Source organism: Balaenoptera ricei, chromosome 3 (genome assembly GCF_028023285.1).
Source record: "Balaenoptera ricei isolate mBalRic1 chromosome 3, mBalRic1.hap2, whole genome shotgun sequence".
Taxonomy (NCBI): Eukaryota; Metazoa; Chordata; class Mammalia; order Artiodactyla; family Balaenopteridae; genus Balaenoptera; species Balaenoptera ricei.
The window spans coordinates 18,801,550-18,822,068 of NC_082641.1; the positions used below are offsets into that span (position 1 = coordinate 18,801,550).

Here is a 20,519-nt window from a genome sequence, read left to right on the forward strand (position 1 = left end):
AATAAAGTCAGAGCAACTGATCAGTACTTAGCCTTATTATATCTAATCCAGTGTCCTTTATATTTTTGTAGATTGTAGTAGCAGCAGATGTGATAATATTAGTATTAGTGATAGTAATGGTAGTAGCAGTGGTGGTAGAAATTTAAGTGTAGTTATGATGGCAGAGGTGGTAGCTAAAATTACCTTAAAGGTAATAGGTTTTAGGCATTGTGTTAAAGGATTTGCATACACTATTTTATTTAATAAATAAACCCTGAGGTTAATTTATTTTAACTATGAGGTTGAAATTCTTTAGTATAATTTAATATATCGATAATCTGCCATTAGGTAGTAATGCAGTGGGAGTGAAAACCTATATCATTCTCATTACAAAGCCTGTATTCTTGACCTGCGCCATACCATGTGTTATTCAAAAAAACAGTTACTTGTATGTACAAGCAGTGCATGTAGAACAAATGATATATTTAAAACATGAAAAGTATTCAATTTCCCAGATAACCTATTGTTTGTTTGACTCATTAAGGGAATGTCCACATTATAAATGGAAGTAATTTGCCTCATTAGATATAGTCTATATAGGTTAACATTTAGCTTACTGCTAGCCATAAAATTTTGTATTTCTTATATATGGATTTCTATATTTTTATGAGCTTGAGTGCTTTTAGGAAGAGCATGGATTTCTACATTTGTGTCCTTTTACAAAGTTGCATGATAAAAGGTAAATTTTTATGTGGTTAAACTTACTTCTGAAGTCCCGAACTGTAAAATTTGGTTTGATGGCAGCTTCAGGTGATAATTTAAAGGAGAATTGCTGCCCAGCAGGTGAAAGATCTCGGTCTGCAGCGCTGACTATCTGAATTATCTGAAACAAAGTTGGGATGAGACTTGAAATCAGTCATCAGTTTCAAAGGGAACTCTACACACCAGGCTAATAAGTTTTTTTAATGAAACATGCAAGTAAACAGAAATGACATTTTTCGAATTCATATCAGTAGGCCAATTATTTACAAATATTTTAATAAACAAATAGCTAAATATTTACAGTTAATAATGGCAGGTACAAGTATAGGGTATGGGCTACTTCCAAATCGATATCTACATAACTAAAAAGGTTAATGACATTGAAAATTCTCACTAATAAGCAAAATAAAATTAAAATGTACTTGCTTGCATTTTAAATTACATGAAATAAATGCTTTCTAACCTGATTATTTAAAAGTCCTTGCAAAGCAAAATTTTAGTATCTTTATGTTTGTGAGAATGAGTTTTATTTTCATAACTAAGTAAAATGATGAGAAAGAGATACACAGGATGTAGATCTGTTTTTGTTGTTATGTTTCCTTTCCCCCAGTGGATAAGATACAAATTGTGTTTTCATAGAATATTTTTTCTTAAGAAGTAAGTATGACCAATCTTGTTTCAAAATTTTTCCTAAATTGTTCCCATAAGTGTGTAATCTAAGTAGTTAAAATTCTGATACTTCAATGAGATGCCCTGAAGAATTTGGAGGTTAACTTCCAAGAGCCAAACTATGAAACTGATAATTCACTATATACGTAAGCAAATCAGAATGGCTTTGAGGTATTTATTAACATATCCAATGGTTTTGCATCAGGAAGAATTTCAGGAAGTGTGTGCCAAAGAGGATAAAAGCAGTGTGCTGCTCAGGTGACCACACTCTTAGACTAAGTTTGAATGTGCCAGGGGAAGACCTTAGATTTCAAGTATGACATCCTGCTCCCAGTGGGCAAAGCCTGCATCCTGTGCTCTTAGATTGATGCCATTAAACATGTCAGTTATTTATCCCTTTTTGTTTTTATTCCATGGTTGAAACCCAGTCTTATGACTATGATCTACCTTCCCATATAGCTGTGTGTGCTCGTAGGCACACACAGAAACACACAGGAACTCACAAATGTATACACTGGGGCTTCTAGTGTCTAGTGCAGTACTAGTACTTTGTATTTTGACAATGGGTCCTCTAATGAGAAATTCAGTTCCCTATTTTAGTGTAAATCAGTCACACAGGATCTATTTAGCCTTTAGAATTGTCATGGATTCAACACCGAAGGCTAAATATGGCAATTTAGTCAAATAATTACCATACAGACCCTGTAAAACTTCAACTTTCCTTCACATGTGCTCAGATTGCTATATCTCACCCATAAAATTTCTTTAAATTATGTGGGGATTAATTTGTGAAGTTCTGTTTTGTTTTGCCTTTGCTATCAACTAGCACAATTATTTACTAAATTAACATCAAAACTTATCAAGAACATAACTTTACAATGGAGAAACATCCTTTAAAACAGCATACGGAGATGAAATTTTTGGTATAAACTGGTACTTATCTGTAATTGACACTTGAGAGTTATTGCCCTAAGTAAAACAACTCCCTTACTTCATTGGTTCATCATGTAAATCACTATTGATTTATATAGCATCATCTTTCTTTTCTCTTACTTCTTTTGAATATAGATAGACACATAGATACATAGCTAATAAGGCATACGTACATATATACATGCATGCATATTCAATTATAGTCCAGAAGAGATAGATAGTTCCTATGCATAGTTTCTAGACAAGGGTCAGGATGGCTGGGGTCAAAAGCAGAAAATGCTCATATACTACATTTCAGACATTTCAGGGTTATGTTTTGTATGGAAATGTGGCCCAAGAGGACACAGAATACCCCACAGGTATTTATTAGAAAAAAAGAGCTTCCAATGTCCACACAGATTCCTTACCACTTTGTCTAAATATAAGAAAATCAAGTTATCTCTAATAACTTCTACTATTCCCAACTTTTTAAACTCTTTAATTTACTGGAAAAACATAGACGCATTAAATAGAGTTCTATTTCCAAAAGGCTTTCACTTAGTGCATTACAAAATTCTGATTGCTGTGAAATAATTAATGTTCCTAAATTACCTAAAAATAAAGGATTGGATTTTTGGGGTGGCAGTAGAAGGCTCTGAAAAGTGGAGAATAGCTAAGTTGTAGAATTTTGGTAAACCTCTTATAACTCTGCAAACAACCAATTCAGGTTATTTATTTATGTAGACATTTATGCAGCATCTACTATTTCAGACAATAAATCAGGCACTAGGTTCACCCCATGTAAATTTTGGATGCATTTAAAGTGATAAAGTATTAAAATTTTAAAAAAATTTATTTCTGTGTCTATTCAAAATTAACGATCCAAATTTATCACTTGGGAAAATATGACTAAGTCATACTGTAATAAAGTTAATACTTTCCCCAAATTATCAAAAGCAGTAATAAAGCAGCACGGTCCACTAGAAGTTCCTGTACTGATGGAAATACTGTAGATCTAAACTAATAAAAATGGTAGCCACTCGTCTCATACAGCTACTGAGCACTTGAAGTGGGGCATGTGTGAATGAGAACATTTACTTTAACTCGTATTTAATATTAATTTAATACCTATAAGGCTAGTGAACATCACAGGATTAGAACTATGGGACAAATATTCTATGAAGCAGTAGAAAACATTCAAATTGAAACAAATACTAGATATTAAAAAAGGACCTTTTTCAATAAAGATACCGTTCTAAATATTGAGATATTTCTTCAAGTAAGAATTAAAACTTCAAATTTACTTAAATGAGTAGTTATGCTATTTAAAGGTAATTGAAATAGACAGCAAAGCAAAGCATACTGATGTATTTTTCTTTTGGAACCTAGGTATACAATTTTGGATTAATTATATTCTTGTTTCATATCACACTCTTACCATTTGCTCATGACTGGTTCCTATCATATTATATTATGTTATATTACATTATATTATATCATATCATATTATATATTCACTCATTCATTTTTAATAGTGTAGAAAAAAGCTAGCTACCCACCATGGTCCACATAAACTCTAGGATTTTGACGACAACTTTCATCAACTATATGGTCCTTCCTCATATCCTCTCCCCACCAGAACCTCCCTCCAGAGCAATACGTAATAAGAAAATGTAATTCAGATAGCTTGAATAACCCAGATGCTCTACTCAAGGCCACCAGAGAAAGCTTTCCATTTTTCAAGGGCTTAAGAATTGTTATGCACCCTTTCATAAAAGCATGTGAGCAAAGCAAGAAATACTATAGAAGAATGTAGTCTAAAGTTGCTTGCTTCCTGGATTTAGAGTCACAAGTTCTTTAGAAATTCCACAGTATACAAATGGAAAACAGCAGAATCTGCAATCCTAGAACTTTTAGTTATACAAAGAATATTCACTAGGCCATCATCACTTTATCCCCTGTGGTATTAACTCCACATCCAAAACATACCATTAATTCAAAAGAATTTACTATCTTTTATGGTTTCTTTTATGAAGACATAAGATCCATGTGTGTATATTCATGCAAGGTCATATAACCTAAAACACATGCATATAGTGGGTGTTTATACACTCTTAATTAACAATATTGATAAGATACCTGTCCTGGTTTGGCATTTTCACACACAGCTGTCTCATATGGCACAGATATTTCTGGAGGAAATTCATTGACATCTAGGACATTAATTAATATGTTGACTCTGCTGGTTAATAATGGGTTACCTGTTAAAAATATAAAAGGAGAAAAGATGATTACAAAATCTGATCAGTTATTGCTCTTATAGTAAATAGCATTAACATTTAAAAAAATCAGCATTCATATGGAATCCAAAGGACCTTTCCTTTATGGGAAGCTGAGGCATTGTGCCAAATATAAATGATAAAAAGATGGATTTATATGCAGACACTGCTATATTTAAAACAGATAACCAACAAGGACCTACTGTATAGCACAGGGACCTCTGCTCAATATTCTGTAATAATCTAAATGGTAAAAAAATTTGAAAAAGAATAGATACATGTATATGTATAACTGAATCACTTTGCTGTACACCTGAAACTAACACAACATTGTTAATCAAATATACTCCAGTAAAAACATTTTTTAAAAAATTATAATAAAAAGAGATGAATACTGGCGCTATCAATGTCACGCTGTCAGAGCACCAGCAGTGCACTATACCAGTATTTATCCCTGAAAATCAACACCAAAGTTAAGGTCAAACATTTAGCTGGTATTTCATCACAAGTGTAGCCATCATACCAGGGTTAGTTCACAGGATCAATCTTCACTAATAGTGATATTTTTCACTGGATAAAACATATGCTTTTCTATGTTGTGTCTATAACTTTATTGGGTAGTATCATCTACATATTTAAATAACTCTCTCAAAATGATTCCTCCAAAAAAGGATGATAAACTCCAAGAATGAAGGAGAGACTGCTTTGCATAGACGAAAATTAAAATAAATTTAAGGAAGTAGAAATAAGAGAGAGATTGTGGAAAACTATGACGCACCCTGAAATTACTTGCTGGTGATAAGAAAGGAAAGAATAAACAGCCTTTCCTTCTTGAAGTACCAAAAAAATTAGTTTGAAAAATTATCTCTGCCAAAATTCCATCACAATTTTTAGCCCCAGCTTGTGATATATTACCGGCCTCTCTGTCATTTGCTGAAGAAAACCAGAAATAATTAAACTAATAAGGCATAACATAATGCACATCTTTCAACTTATTTATTTTACCTAATGAAGTTTTACAGATGGATAAAGTGCCCCCAATTGTCGAAGGATCTTGTCCAAAGTCACACATCTAGAGGGATGGGGAGTTAATATTCAAACCCAGGACTATGGAAATCCAAATATTATGTTCATTCCACCAGACCTTTTTAAATGATTGGTTATTGTGTTAGATTCTTCATCTGCAGTGCCACTGAAGATTCATAATGTTAGTATTCTTATAGATCTCTATCTGGATGCTTTTAAAGAATGCATACAAATCTCACCACATGACTGATTCTGACAAGCCTACAATATTCTGCTGTGCTAAAATTTATCTAAAAAAAAAAAAAGCACCGTCAACCGTAGCTTAAGAAATGTTCACATATTCATATATGACACAGTGAAATCCAACATTGTGTACCAGTGCAGGCACAGATAACATAAAGGGAAGAGAAATGGTATATGTTGTAATATGGGTTGTGTTTATAGAAGGTGTGTTGGTAATCTTGGAGAAGGATGCAAAAAATATCTATTTATTCAAAAATTAATATTGGTTACATGGCATTATCTTATCTGGTAGAAAAGGTCTGGTTCAGTTTTTACAAGTTATTTAATCTTTCTGCAGCTCGTGGTATTAATAGGTGCTAATTCATAAGTTTTTAAGTTTGTTGTATTAAATGAGTGTTCTACAGAATGTTAGATTAGTTTTGGTAAATTATCATTACTCTTATCACCAACTGTCATTTGTGGAGATGATCTAGCTCATCTTCTGTTATTGTTATTAAGTATTCATATATCATAAAATACAGATAAAATCAACAGTTTGGTTAAATTAGGTTCACTTTCCTAAACAAACTGTAAATTATCAAAAACTACAGCAAAATCAATGCCTAATACTTCATAATACTTACAATGTACCCATATTCTAAGACACATTTCACAAGTAAGCTCATTTAGGTTTCACAGGCAACTCTAATATAGAGACCATTATTATCCCTTATTGTAGGGGCTTCCCTGGTAGCACAGTGGTTGAGAATCTGCCTGCCAATGCAGGGGACACGGGTTCGAGCCCTGGTCTGGGAAGATCCCACATGCCGCGGAGCAACTGGGTCCGTGAGCCACGACTACTGAGCCTGCGCGTCTGGAGCCTGTGCTCCGCAACAAGAGAGGCCGCGATAGTGAGAGGCCCGCGCGCCGCGATGAAGAGTGGCCCCCGCTTGCTGCAACTAGAGAAAGCCCTCGCACAGAAACGAAGACCCAACACAGCCAAAAATAAATAAATAAATTTATATTATCCCTTATTGTATATGGAACTCTGAAGAACGGAGGGGGAATGTAACTCTTCCAAAAATTCCAAGTTAAAAGTGGTAAGATGGGTTTTGAATCCAAGTGTCCTAGTTTCAAGTCCATGCTCTTAAACTCTATTATATATTAACCTATTCAACTTCTGTACAATGTACAAATCAGCCACTACTTCCTATTTTACTTGGTACATAATTTACAAGTCCCAAGGACATATGAAGAAGAAAGTGTTTTTTTTTCCCTCAGGATTATAGTTTTATTTTAAGTTAGTGTGAGGATGGGGCAAGACTTCTCTCACAATTATGTTTATAGTACAGATTTAATTTTATAATGTATAAATAAGTTATTAATTCAAGCTTATTTTTACCCATGAAAAATTCCCTTTTGTTAGTTTTAAATATAAATCTGCAATATAGATTTGAACATCTGTCCCAATGAGTACTATGGCTCAAATTATGATCAGTATTGTAACATCTTATTATTAAAAGTGTTTCTCAAAGGTGTGCTTTTGGTATTTTAGCTAAGACAAATATTTTGTTGTGTGAGATTTTCCTGTGCACTGTAGGATTTGTAGAAATACTGAATTTTAAATGTCACTAGTCATCACTGTGGAAATTACAAAATAAATGCCCAAACAAGAATAGAGGAAAAACTATAATAACAACAAAGACAAGCTATTCATACTGTCAAAAATGAGTGATGGGTTTATGGGTTTCATTATATAATTCTCTCTTCTACTGCATATTTGTAAAACTTTTTATAGTTAAATGTTTAAAAATGTCACCTTATATTTGTAAATCTGTCTGGGTACATAGTAACATTTCTGTTTGAGAACTACTATACTCAAGTAAGAATTGATCTTTTCCCAAAGTAATATATTTATTAAAGTAATATATATATATATATATATATAAATGTTTTCATTTATAATTCATTAAATGATGTGAAAAAGTAATGACTTATTTCCTTTCTGACTCATCTAATCTTTGAAACAGCAATGATGAAATTTGTTTAAACTTGATTTGGCATGAGCATTATTATCCGAATCTTTGCCAAATTAGAAACTAGTTATCATTGAATACTTAGAAAGTAAATTCAATTATGAACTTTGTAAATATTAAATAACTAAAATCTTACACAATTAATTGCTGTGTTCTTAGTAGTCAAGCCATTTAAACTCCAATTTTCACTGACCCATGTTGCTTATATTGCATAACTAGCTTATTAATAGTTTTAGGCTCAGATAAAATTATCGATAATTAATTCTATTTTTGTCCCTCATGGCTTCAAGAATGTTTTGTTAGATCTTCTTTCTTTATCCTTGGTGATATCTCAATCAAATCCCATAACTTTTTGAGTCAATTTGAGTTAGAACTGCCTTATTAGTAGTATTTTAAAGTATGGCGTAAACTAAGAAAATAAAAAAGATTAAGGCTAAATTATGAAAATCAATAACAAAGGAGCAGTGAAATACCATAAGTGAAATACATATTATAAAATAATATTATAAATTTATGTCAAAATTTTAGTTAACATAGATGAACTGGACAGATTCCTAGGAAGACATAAATTGTCATAACTGACTGCAAAATTAAAGAGAAAATCTTAATAGACCTAAAACAAGTGGAAAAAATTAAGCTGTAATTAAAAATCTCCCCACCAAGAAAAAGTCATGCCCTCATGGCTTCACTGAGAAAGTCTATCAACTACTTATAGACCACATAATATCAATTCTTTGCAAACCCTCTCAGAAAATAGAGAAAATAGAGGAGAAAACACCAGCTTATTTGTTGTTTCTTAATACCAAAAGTCAATTTAAAACATCAGAAAAAAACCAAAGCATGGACTAATATCACTCATGAAAATAGGTACAAAAATTCCTTAACAAAATATTAGCAAGTTGATGCCAGAAGCTTATTAGAAAACTAATGTATAATGACCAAATAGCATTTATCCTATGGATGAAAGGTTAGTTTAACATCTAATAATAGTCAATGTGATATATCATATTAACAGAAGAAAGAACAAAAAAATCACATAGCCATCTCAATAGACTCAGCATTAGCATTTGACAAAATTTATCCATTCATGATTTTACTAAAAATTCTCAACAAATAATGAATAGAAGGCAACATCTTCAACCTGACATAGTCCATCTATAAGAAAACCATAGCCAGTATCATACTCAATGGTGAAAGACTAAATATTTTCTCTTTAATATTGAGCACATGGCAAGAATGTCTGCTCTGACCACATATTGACCATTGCACTTAAGGGTTTATCCAGTGCAAACAAATAAAAATAAAAATTTAAAAAGTATTCAGATGGAAAAGAAAACGTATTTTTATCAAAAAATGACCAGACCCTGTAGGTAGGAAACCCTAAAGAATCCACAAAACACTTATAGATCAAATCAAGTATATTAAGGCTGTGGGATAAGAGAGCAATATAAAAAATGGCCATTTTATACCTAATATACTAGCAAAGAAGAAACTGACACAGAACTGAGAAAAATTCAATTCACAATAGAATCAAAGATAATAAAATATTTAGGAATAAATTTAGCAAAATAAAGGTAGGACTTATACACTGAAATTCACAAATCATAGGTGAGAGAAATAAAATGGATTGCTGATGGAAAGGATCACTGTCAGAAATACAAAGTTGTATAGTCATTTTGGAAAATACATTGGAATTTTCTTTAAACCTTAAACGTGAACTTATAAGCCAACAACTCCACTCCTAGGTCTCTCCGCAAGAGAATGAAATGAATGGCCACAAAAAGCCTGTCTGCATATGTGCATGGAAATATTATGCGTATAGTCCCAAACTGGGAACAATTCAAATGTCTATCTTTTGGTGAATAGATAAACCGTGGCATATCCATACAATAAAATTCTTCAACAGTAAAAAGGAACAAAACAGTGATACGTGCTACAACAACATGACTGAACCTCAATTATATTATGCTTCATTGATAAGAAAAGAAGACTGACATCACTCCTTACCTGGAGTTTAATTAGCTGCAGAAAGCAAAAAGTTTCAGTGCCTTTGGGTTTCTGAAGTACAAGAGCTATCCGAAGATTCCAGCCCCCAGCTGTCAAGTCTTCCAGACTTCCTGGGGCAGATATTAAGATGAATCCTTTTAGGATTCCTGACCCAGGGCTTCCCTGGTGGCGCAGTAGTTAAGAATCCGCCTGCCAACGCAGGGGACATGGGTTCCAGACTGGGTCTGGGAAGATCTCACATGCTGCGGAGCAACTAAGCCCGTGAGCCGCAACTACTGAGCCTGCGCTCTATAGCCCGCAAGCCACAACTACTGAGCCTGTGTGCCACAACTACTGAAGCCCACGTGCCCTAGAGCCCGTGCTCCGCAACAAGAGAAGCCACTACAATGAGAAGCCTGTGCACCGCAACGAAGAGTAGCCCCCACTCGCCACAACTAGAGAAAGCCCGCAGGCGGCAACAAAGACCCAATGCAGCCAGAAATAAATAAAAATAAAATAAATAAATTTATTAAAAAAGAAAAAAAAGAATTCCTGACCCAAAGAAACTCCATTGTAATTTGTTATGCAGCAATAGATAACTAATCCCTGGTGATAAGAAATATTAAAATATATATTAAAAGGAAAGAAGGATTCCAACCATGGGGCTGCAGCTGCGATGGGCTCCGCGGGGCACATCGCCGTTGTGCCAGGAACAGCATTCATTGCCAGGGGCCACGCAGGAACTTTGCCCCAGGGGCCTGTTGCTGGGGGTGCAGCTCCCACTTGCCTCCAGGTCTGCACTTCCAGCAAGGCTTCTACTTCCAAGGAGACTGATGCAGCTATCAGCTCCCACAGTCCCCAGGCCTCCTGGAATGGCGTCACCGCCCTTTGGAACCACATGTCACCCTGTCCTGACTCACAGGGCCTCTGAGCCCGCCTACCTGCCCTCTGTGGCTGTGGGTTGGGACTGGGTTGGGGTCTTCTGGGACAGGGAGCCTGGCCTGGGGGGACTGACTAGCAAGTCCAAGGAGGTTGCTGGCACTTTCTGGAAGTCCCTTTCCCCATCATCGGCAGATGGAGATCACAGCTACTCCCAGGAGTCTCAGCCCAAGTCAGCCCCTGCCTGGGAGCTCCTGACCCCACTTCAAAGCCTGGACCTTGAGAGGGAGCAGGACAGCCGGGGCGTTGTCGGTGGCATCTGCATGGACAAGGTGCGGTCAAGACAGAGGCCGCGTGGGTCTTCGACATCCTGCTCCCCTGCACACAGGCCCACTGCCTGGGGTGCTGGTGCCTTAGCAGAAGGGCTGACAGGTCTTCCCTCTGGACTTCATTAAGCCTGTTCCAGCGTCCAGTCCATTCCAGCTACATCATACCCCACATATTCCGGGTGAGCACAGAGGCTGAGAAGAGGCAACTTACCAGGAACTCCAAGACCCAAATCAGCAGGATGGGATGCTTATCAAGCTACTCACAATTTATTCATTAACTATGTACATATCTATGTGTTCCAGAGAGTATAATAAACCATAGGCATCAAAGAGGTGTAAGATAAAGTCCCTGATACTAAGAAGTTCACACCTGAGAGGATCCCTATACAAATAGATGAAATACAATATAGTCCATGATGTCAGTAAAATAACATTTTCAATGTAAAAATATTTCTTCTTTTTGAATTCCAATTTTGATATGTGATACTAAAATTTTCTGTACATATCTAAAATATAATTTTTATCCAAATTTCAACCATTAGGTGAGAAGCTCATCAAGTGGTTTTAATTTCTGGAGAAAAATCAGATACTAATTAAGGGAAAAAAAAAAAAGCCTGACATCGTTTTGTATGTGATTTTGATAGAGCAATTTTACTGGTTTAAACTACTCCTAAATAGTTTGATTATGATAGTGTACCCATAAGCAGTTGAAAGTTTAAAATAAAATATAAACTATAACAACAAACTTGGATTCTATTATATTTACACATCATATAATAGTGAGAAAAATGGTATCATTTCTAAATTAAGTCCATGAGTATAGTGGTGTTAATGATTATTATTTCCATGTATACAACACATTGAAGGCTTTATGAAATGGTTGAATATTTATAAGTGATTCTTTCTTCAAAGTATGTATTACTTTTCTGTATTACCAGTACTAGTAAAATGTTGCCAATACTAGTATAAATCAAAGTTACCTTTCTTTGAGAATACAAAATATTGATAGTTTCATATAGTTATTCAGGGGAAAAAAAGGGAAATATTAAATGGTAGATAAACTACCTAGTCTCATACATGCAAAGTAATGTATTCATGAAGTGTAAGAGAAAGGCAATTATTTGAGAAAAAATAGGAAAAAATAATGGCTTCAATCCAGAATTGAAACCAATGGTTTTATTTAGTCCTCAGAAGTCAACTACACTCTCTGAGTATGTACATGTCTTCATAGTAACATTAAGCTGTTTTATTTCCACAAATCCATGCTAATATTTAGAGAATTTAGCACACTGGTTCCAACATCAGTATCCATTAGATGACCTGTATCTTGTTTAAAATGGAGATTTCTTGGCAATAATCCCAGAAATTCTGATTCAGTTATGTCTTGAATGGGGTCCAGGAATACTGTCCCAGGTGATTCTGATTCAGGTAACAATTAAGAAGTTGAAGAACAGTAGTAAAAAAGAAAGGGCCAACCGGCATGCCTATTCTCAGTACATGTGCATATGACTTACAGTGCCCTTTTGAAAAAAGACTGGCCAAATTAGAAAGAAATGTCTACGGCTCAAACACTGCAGAAAATCCAGACTCACCCTTGTCTCTTGATCCTGATGAGGTTAACCTCGGTCACCCAGATGGATACAATGTAACCCAGCCAGTGCAGGTTTACAGGAATGCAGGTCCCTTGCATAACTACCTTCCAGACTCACCAGATGGGGAAAGTTGGAGAAGTGATATATGTCTCTTTGGACATATGTTGAGCTAGGGACATATAGCAGAAACAGCAGAAATGAGGATGGGCTCAAAAACCCACTTAAAAAACTTTGTAATTTCTCCATGTGGTATTTAAGGTTCTGTTTGATAAGGCCTCAGGCTTCCTTTCTTTTCTTTCTTTCTTAAAAATGGAGATATAATTGACATACAACATTATATTAATTTAGGTGTACAACACAATGATCTGATATTTGTGTCGATCTTGAAATGGTTGCCTGAAGCAGGGGTGCGAGGTGTGCAAAAAGTAAATGTGATCAAAGTGTACAGACTTCCAATTATAAAATAAATAAGTCCTAGGGATGTACTGTACAGTATGGTGACTGTACCTAACAATACTGTATTCTAGATGAGAATAGAGAGGAGATCTCATGCTCCCTTTCTGAATGCATTTTCTTTACTCTTCCCTACACATTCTGGGCACCAATTGTACCACCTTACTTGTAATTTCTCATCTGGACATGAGCTTTAATACCTCTCTGCCTTTGCTTAAGCTGTTTCCTCAACCTAGAATACCCTCCTTTCCTCCTTTTCAATATCTTCTTCATCTTTTAAAGACTCAGCTCAAATGATAATTCCTGTGTGACATACTATGCTTATGCCTTCAAAAATAATTATTTTAATTATTTTCTCTCTTACAGCACTTTGTATTTTGGTTGCATACTTATGAATTCAACCAGATTGTTGTCTTTCTCACAAAATTTTCAGGCTTAGTGGTTAAGTAATATGGTCTCTAGACTTTCTTCACTTTTAGAGAGACTCGTCTAGTTGCCAAGAAACACATCAGGTAGGCAACTTTCTAAAATGGCTCCCAAGAATCCCCACTCCCTGATACCCACATGAGTTACCTCCATGTAATTCTTTGCCCTTAAGTGTGGTCTGGGTCTAGTGACTTGCTTCTACTAAACAGAATGGGGGATCAGTGATACCACTGATGTCAGAAATGACATCTTATCACTTTTGCAGGGGAGCAGAACTCTTCTTCAACACGATAAACCCAGGGAGTCATCTGACTCCTCCAACGCCTTCTTCTTCCTGTCTTTTTTCTCTGCTGATGCCAAGGCTGAAGCAGCAGCAGGAGCTGCAGACCTGCCCTCCGGAGGTGGGCGCGCTGGCCAGATCGCTGATACCCTGAGCAGTGACTGATGTCTTCAGGGATTTTTCCTTTCAGCTCACTGGTGACCTTGTTGAGCCAGGTTGTCACCCACCTCCTTGATGCCCACACGGTCCAGGATCTTCTTTATGTCCTTGGCACTGGCAAAGGCATTGCCACTAAGGGCAGCCAGCAGGGAGGAGGCCATGCAGTGTAGGTAGGCAAGAATCTTTCCATATACAGGGAAGTTATCAGAAAGGATCCTTCACAATAAAATCATTAGGAACTCTTGTAGCTTGAGTCTTATCTAGTAATTAACACTTATTGGATAGAGATAGCAATCTACCTACCTACAACCCTGGCACACACATAATATTGCACACATATTTCCTTATTCTCATACTTTGAGTCTGTATTTTATTTCTAAAATGCAAATCCACTATAGATTTCTAATAGCTAAGCAGTCCAACAAGCTTAAATGTAGGTGGATAGATAGATAGATAGATAGATAGATAGGTGATAGATAGATGCCAAGGCTAACAATAATTTCAGCTTAATTATATGTACAATGCAAATGTACATAAAATTTTTTTAGTATAGTTTACTTTAACTATTTATGTATGTAAAAACCACCTTGACTAATTTTACTATTAACTTATTTAAAAATGAAGCATAAGGAGGTGAATATGTGTCCCTGTGAAATTGTGTTTTGGAGTGTGAGTCCTGGGCTCCTGTCTTAGCTTGGTCATCATTTGCTGTGTGACAAATGGAAATAAATCTTAGCCTCTATTTCTTCACTTACAATGTGGACAGTAATAAATTGAGTGAATGTATATAAAGCTACTATAATAGTTTGGTTTACTAATTTATAATATTATCACTTACAATTATTATAGAAACATTAGGTACTTTCTTCTCATTTGGTCTGAGAACACCATTTCATGGCTAACTATTTGGCACACAGGCGGAAGAAACCCTTTAAAAACTTCTACCAAAAAACCTATTTATTTTTGTTTAAATCCTTCATTACTTAATGACCACAGTTTGGTCAGTATAAACCTTTGGCAACTTTCCCTTGGAGGCTATATGAGAGCGCACTTAAGTCTGAAGTCCCTGGAATTCAGCATAATTTGCATAGTTATAACTAACTAAAATAATTTTGGGGGTCAGTTTCTATTCCTAAACTGTCCTTAAGAACAGACTTCAGTCTTAGTTTTAACCCACAACCATTAATACTTTGCATGTATATAATGTTCTATACAATTTATAAAAAATTAGATGAAGTTATGTTGAGCCTAAATTATAGACAATAATCTCAGTTTGATTTTCTGTATATATGAAGATGATACTACTTACATTATGTTGAAGCAAAAAAAGTTAAAGCAAAGTAGCTCTAATGCTAAATAACCTTAAAAATTACTCAACAATTTAATCCCAACTCATAATGGTATACTTAAACATAACATTTTCCCCAAATATAGCACGCAGTAAGTCTATCACTGATTTTTGAACTCTTCCACAATAGAAACAATCTATTGCCATCTGGATAATTAACATGACCAAGAAAAGAAGAATTGTCTTTGGTATTATCCATTTATTTTTTAATTATATAAAAGTTCTAAGGCTTTAATGTAGTTATCTTTGCCTAATGATATGTGTTATAATAACACCAAAACAAAAAACAAAAAAAAATTAGAAACATTTGCCCATTGGAAGTTTCTGATAATTTGAATGAAGTGATTTTTGGAGGTTTGCGTTTTTTTAATTCTCAAGATTAGTATAAAAACATCAAAGCAATAATGCATAAAATAATTATTAGTAGTCTAATAAAACTATTTGGACCTTGGACTATAGCAACTCTGATTAATGACTGCTTTTTAATTAATTGGAAGTTGTTCAATCATTGTACCATTTCATTGCATCTGAGAGTTTTTATAGAAGGGTCAGGGCCAAAACATATGCTAATTCAATCTGCAGTAAGGTACACTTACACAATTTTGTTCCACTTGGCAGGGCAAGTGTGGGCTATTTATTTCTCAGTCATTCACCATAATGAGAGTTTCCTGCTGAGGCTGGCTAATTTGATCATTGAAAGCAGCCTTATGTATTAAAATATAAATAAAGTTTACTTTCAAACTCTGTGAACTCAAACAAAATATGGCCCACAACAATCTATTCTTATTGCAGAATCTTTAATGACCATGTGATATATACTTAGCCTCTTTCTTTTTCATGCAGGTGTATAGTGTTCATCTCACCAGACTTCCCTGAGGGTTCTAAATTCCACACAGTAGTCTTTGAATAGACAGTGGAATGGACGAGGGGTAGATATTTTAGAAATATTAGCTTGGCAGCCCTTTCACATTGTGTGTATGTATGGATTATGAGTCTAAGTCTCAGTTCTGCATATGTCCAAGTGAGAGCCAACATAACTTATGGGAATCCACACAATGGGGTTTCCTAATTTGGATTTAGGTAAAAACTACATCCAGCAGGTCAGAGAGGAGCCAGCATGTGCCCTAATTCTATTAATAATTAACAAAATACAGTTTTCTAAGTTTGAAAAATCTAAGCTTTTAAGGAACAATGACACTCGTTTGCACAGTATGGATGCATACTCCTCTTCCATTTTCCAAGTGGTTGGAGCTCAGGCTCTGACTGCAGGTACCAGACCTGCTATGATGGGTGCCCTCACACCATGATGATGGTTTTGTAGCTATAGTAGCCGCTGGGGAGAAAGAGACCTTTTAGAGTTACAGTACAGGTGAGTGAAGAACTAGCTGCAGACTTTCATCTTGAGTTAAGATACTGGACCTAATACTCCTCCTTCTAAAAATATGCACATGTTTTGCATGTGCATTAATAGAAAAGGTAGGTCGCACAAGATAGTTTTCGAATGAAAAATATTCTATTGTGGACAATATATTTTTGATAAATAGACGTTTTTTGAATAGGCTACCTCTGGTCAGTTATCACTTACTATATCCAAGCCATTGAGAGTGACTATAATATAGTCGATAGAGGTCTTATAACCCATAACTTAGACATCTCATTTTTACTCTATTTGTCAAAGATCTTAGAATACTAAAGTTTATTTTCTAACTATATTATAGTTAAGCTTTCCTCAGTGTTATGGATGAAGGAAATCATTCAAAGTTGAAATAACTGAAAGCATGAAAAGAATGATGAATAACATATGTAACTGTAAGAGGATGTGATATGGGAGAGAAGAAAGGTGTCTAGCATGAAAGGAAACTTCAGGAAAACAAGTTAAAGAGAACTGGGAGACTGGCATTTGGTTCTGTTCTCCTGATAGAATGTCTTCTCAGGCAGCTGACTGGATGATCAGCTCTCAGAGCCTAACAGAGCAAGGAGGGCAGATTTGAAAGGAGACAGCATGACAGAGGAAGCATATGGTAGAGGGGCAGGCTGTAATGTACCTGTTCAGCATGACCAGGATGTGTGAATTTCCTCAGGGTCAAGTGGACAAAACAGAAAGCTGGAGTTGAGCAATCATGCTATTAATTCACCCAAGAAAGCCGTCTGCTACACAAGGGGACCTGGAATTAAGAAGCTGTAAGGTCTACCACTGGGTACCCATATCAAGTTCATGGGCAAATGGGATGCTCAGAGACCCCAATACCAAATAACTCAAAAATCACATGAAGAGAGTATTTGGGCAGTCCATTTAGCCAGTCAATTTTAATCCTAGAAGCAGTGGCAACCAGGGGAGCACTCTCTGGGGGGCAGATAAGAGAGATTTATGTGAAATAATGCCACTTGCAGCAACATGGATGGATCTAGAGATTATCAAATTAAGTAAACTAAGTCAGAGAGAGAAAGACAAATATGAGATATCACTTATATGTGGGATCTAAAAAAACTATACAAATGAACTTATTTACAAGACAGAAATAGACTCACAGACATAGAAAATAAACTTATGGTTACCAAAGGGGAAAGAGGGTGAAGGGATAAATTAGGAGTTTAGGATTAAAATATACACGCTACTATATATAAAACAGATAACCAACAAGGACCTACTGTATAGCACAGGGAATTATACTCAACATCTTGTAATAACCTACAATGGAAGAGAATGTAAAAAAACGAATATATATTTATACATATACATGTATAATTGAATCATTTTGCTGTACATGTTAAATGATCACAACATTGCAAATCAACTATATCTCAAAAAAAAAATCTTTAAAAGAGAGATTTATGCATTTTTACTTCTCTCTCTCTCCTTTCTAGTCCAGCTGGAGAATCTTTACCCCCACTACCAAGGAATCAAAGCTCCAACTTATGGTGTCATTGAGTTCTTCAGTTATCTATTGTTGTACAACAACAAATGACCACAAAAATATAGTTGCTTGAAATAATTACAATTTCAGTATTTCTCCCAATTTTGTGCATCAGAATCTGGGCAAGATTTGGCTGAGTATATATTCCATTTCACATGGTAATGACGGAGGTTACATTGTGGTATTCAGCTAGCAAGCAGCCTGGCTAGAGGTTGCAAGATGGTTTTACTTACATATCCAGCGCTCTGACAGGTATGGTTAGAAGGCTGAGCTGAGCTGGGATTGTCAACCTGACCACCAACATGTGACCTCTCTAGTATGGCAGCCTCAGAGCAGTCGTCTTCTAACATAACAGAGAAGTAGTCCAACAAAGAAGACAGAAGCTGCATGTTCTTTTATGCTAAATTTACCTTTAATAATCAGAATAACGTAAAAGTAATGAAATCAGCTACAGGCATCATTAAGGCCCGGGAATAGGTGTCTGATTATGCATGTTTGGAAGCAGTTTTTGAAGATTAACAAAACTGTTTCCCATTTACACCCACTGAGTTGAGACTGACCCAAAACCCCTCAACAGAAATGTTCACGGTTAGCTTCTCCCTGCACTGAAAGGTGACATTAGCTGTCAGAGTACTTGCACCAGATGCACGAAAGAAAATAGGAGGAAAACAGAATGAAAGATACTCAGAAGGGATTTCCTCAAATCTTTCAAGAGAACCCAAGCAGAAGGACTTGTACGATGCACTTCTGTTACAGACAAGTATGTTGCTAGCCAAGGTCTCCACTCCCACCCTCATCTGTTACCTTTGGAAGTTGTGATAAGATCCTGAATTGTCCAGCCAAACACATAAGACCTATAATCACTCTCAGTCTAAAGGATTCTCTTCTGGACCAAGCAGAAACCAACACAAGGAGTAATTGCTAACGATCCTATAGATTCTGAGTGAAGAATTGCACTTGAAGAATTGCACTTAAAACTCCTGTATATTTCACAATGATGTTCATAACAAAATACATTTTAATGAAAGGAGAAAGAAGAGGGGTGAATTTTAAAATGCTGTCTTCAATTTCAGAAAATATTTCAGAAAAGATGATTTCATGTGATGGTTATTTCCTCCTGCAGGGTGGAAAAGGATGAGATCTCACCATGAAATGCACTGCTAGATATTCATGCAGTCCTGCAAACAGGGCTCATTGGCAGCTGTCACAGTTTTTCTGGACTTAATGCTATGAGCAAAAGGAGCAGGTTTCTGAGTTTCCCCAAGAGACCACTTGGCTGTCAGTCCAAAAATGAAAACACCTCAGCAGGGACTCATTTAAGAGTGTGAAATCCAAAGAATTGCAGTATAACATTGATTCCGTCCACGCCATACTTACTAACTTTACTCGCAATTATGGAGAAATTATACTGCGCGGTGCTTTCTCTGTCTAGTAATTCACTAGTAGCGATGGTTCCTTCAGTTGCATCTATTGTAAAGTAGCTGTCTCCATCACTCTTCCAATCTATGAAGTACCTGTATATAAAAAAGAGTAGATGCAAATGTGCAATGATTACACATTAATCATGATGGCAGTCAGGCTAACTTGACACAGTTCCTTATTTTTCTTTCTGTAGCTATTATCTACCTTGCAATAAAGAAGAGTATAAATGACAGCTTCTTTATTGCAAAGTCAGTATGCTCAAGGGAAAACTGGAAATAATGAAAGATTTAGTACTCCTGCTGTTCGTATTATTTTAGGGCCTTGACACCTTGAAAGCTCAGCAGAGACTAAAATTCTAAAGCTGACCATGGATTTCCTTAACCTGCTGAATATTAAAACTTTTTCAAGCAGTAAAAGATTCCTTAATGGTGACTGTGGGAAGAGCTGGGGGTGGGAGAGGCATCTGGAAATAGCTACAAAGAACTGAGGTCAGAACACAGGTAGAGTCTTCGTTTCCATGGACAGAAAAAAAAAACAAAACAAAAAACATGTTAGGGAAACTAAGGGGAAAAATTTTAACTGACAATGGGATAATTGTACAGAAATATTTCCCTCAAACACATATAAAAGGGCCATGGTTGTTTTATTACTCTAAATGTCAGGACAACTTTCTTAAAAAATAAACCAAAAAACAGTGATCTTGGCTAATAATGTCTCTTTATCTTCTGTATTAGCCAACCTTCTTGATAGTAACAGACGTTGCCTTCTTCATGTGAAGCAGCTGGACTATGAAATGCAAGAAAATGAATAAAAGACATATTGCATTTGTATAAACCTTTATGTAA

The 20,519-nt window shown here is 35.6% G+C and overlaps 1 protein-coding gene and 1 pseudogene across 4 annotated transcripts in view; both read right to left on the minus strand.

Annotated features, from left to right (window-relative positions):
- CDH12 (cadherin 12) overlaps positions 1–20,519 on the minus strand; it is a 276,586-nt gene that overhangs the window by 7,465 nt on the left and 248,602 nt on the right. For all 4 annotated transcript variants that reach the window (XM_059919224.1, XM_059919226.1, XM_059919225.1 and 1 more), the window contains 3 exons: positions 19,630–19,766; positions 4,462–4,583; positions 745–862 (listed from right to left, as the gene is read on the minus strand). In XM_059919224.1, the coding sequence (XP_059775207.1) occupies positions 745–862; positions 4,462–4,583; positions 19,630–19,766 (377 nt within the window). The remainder of the gene's footprint in view (positions 1–744; positions 863–4,461; positions 4,584–19,629; positions 19,767–20,519) is intronic.
- Positions 13,833–18,641, minus strand: LOC132362037 (large ribosomal subunit protein P2-like; annotated as a pseudogene).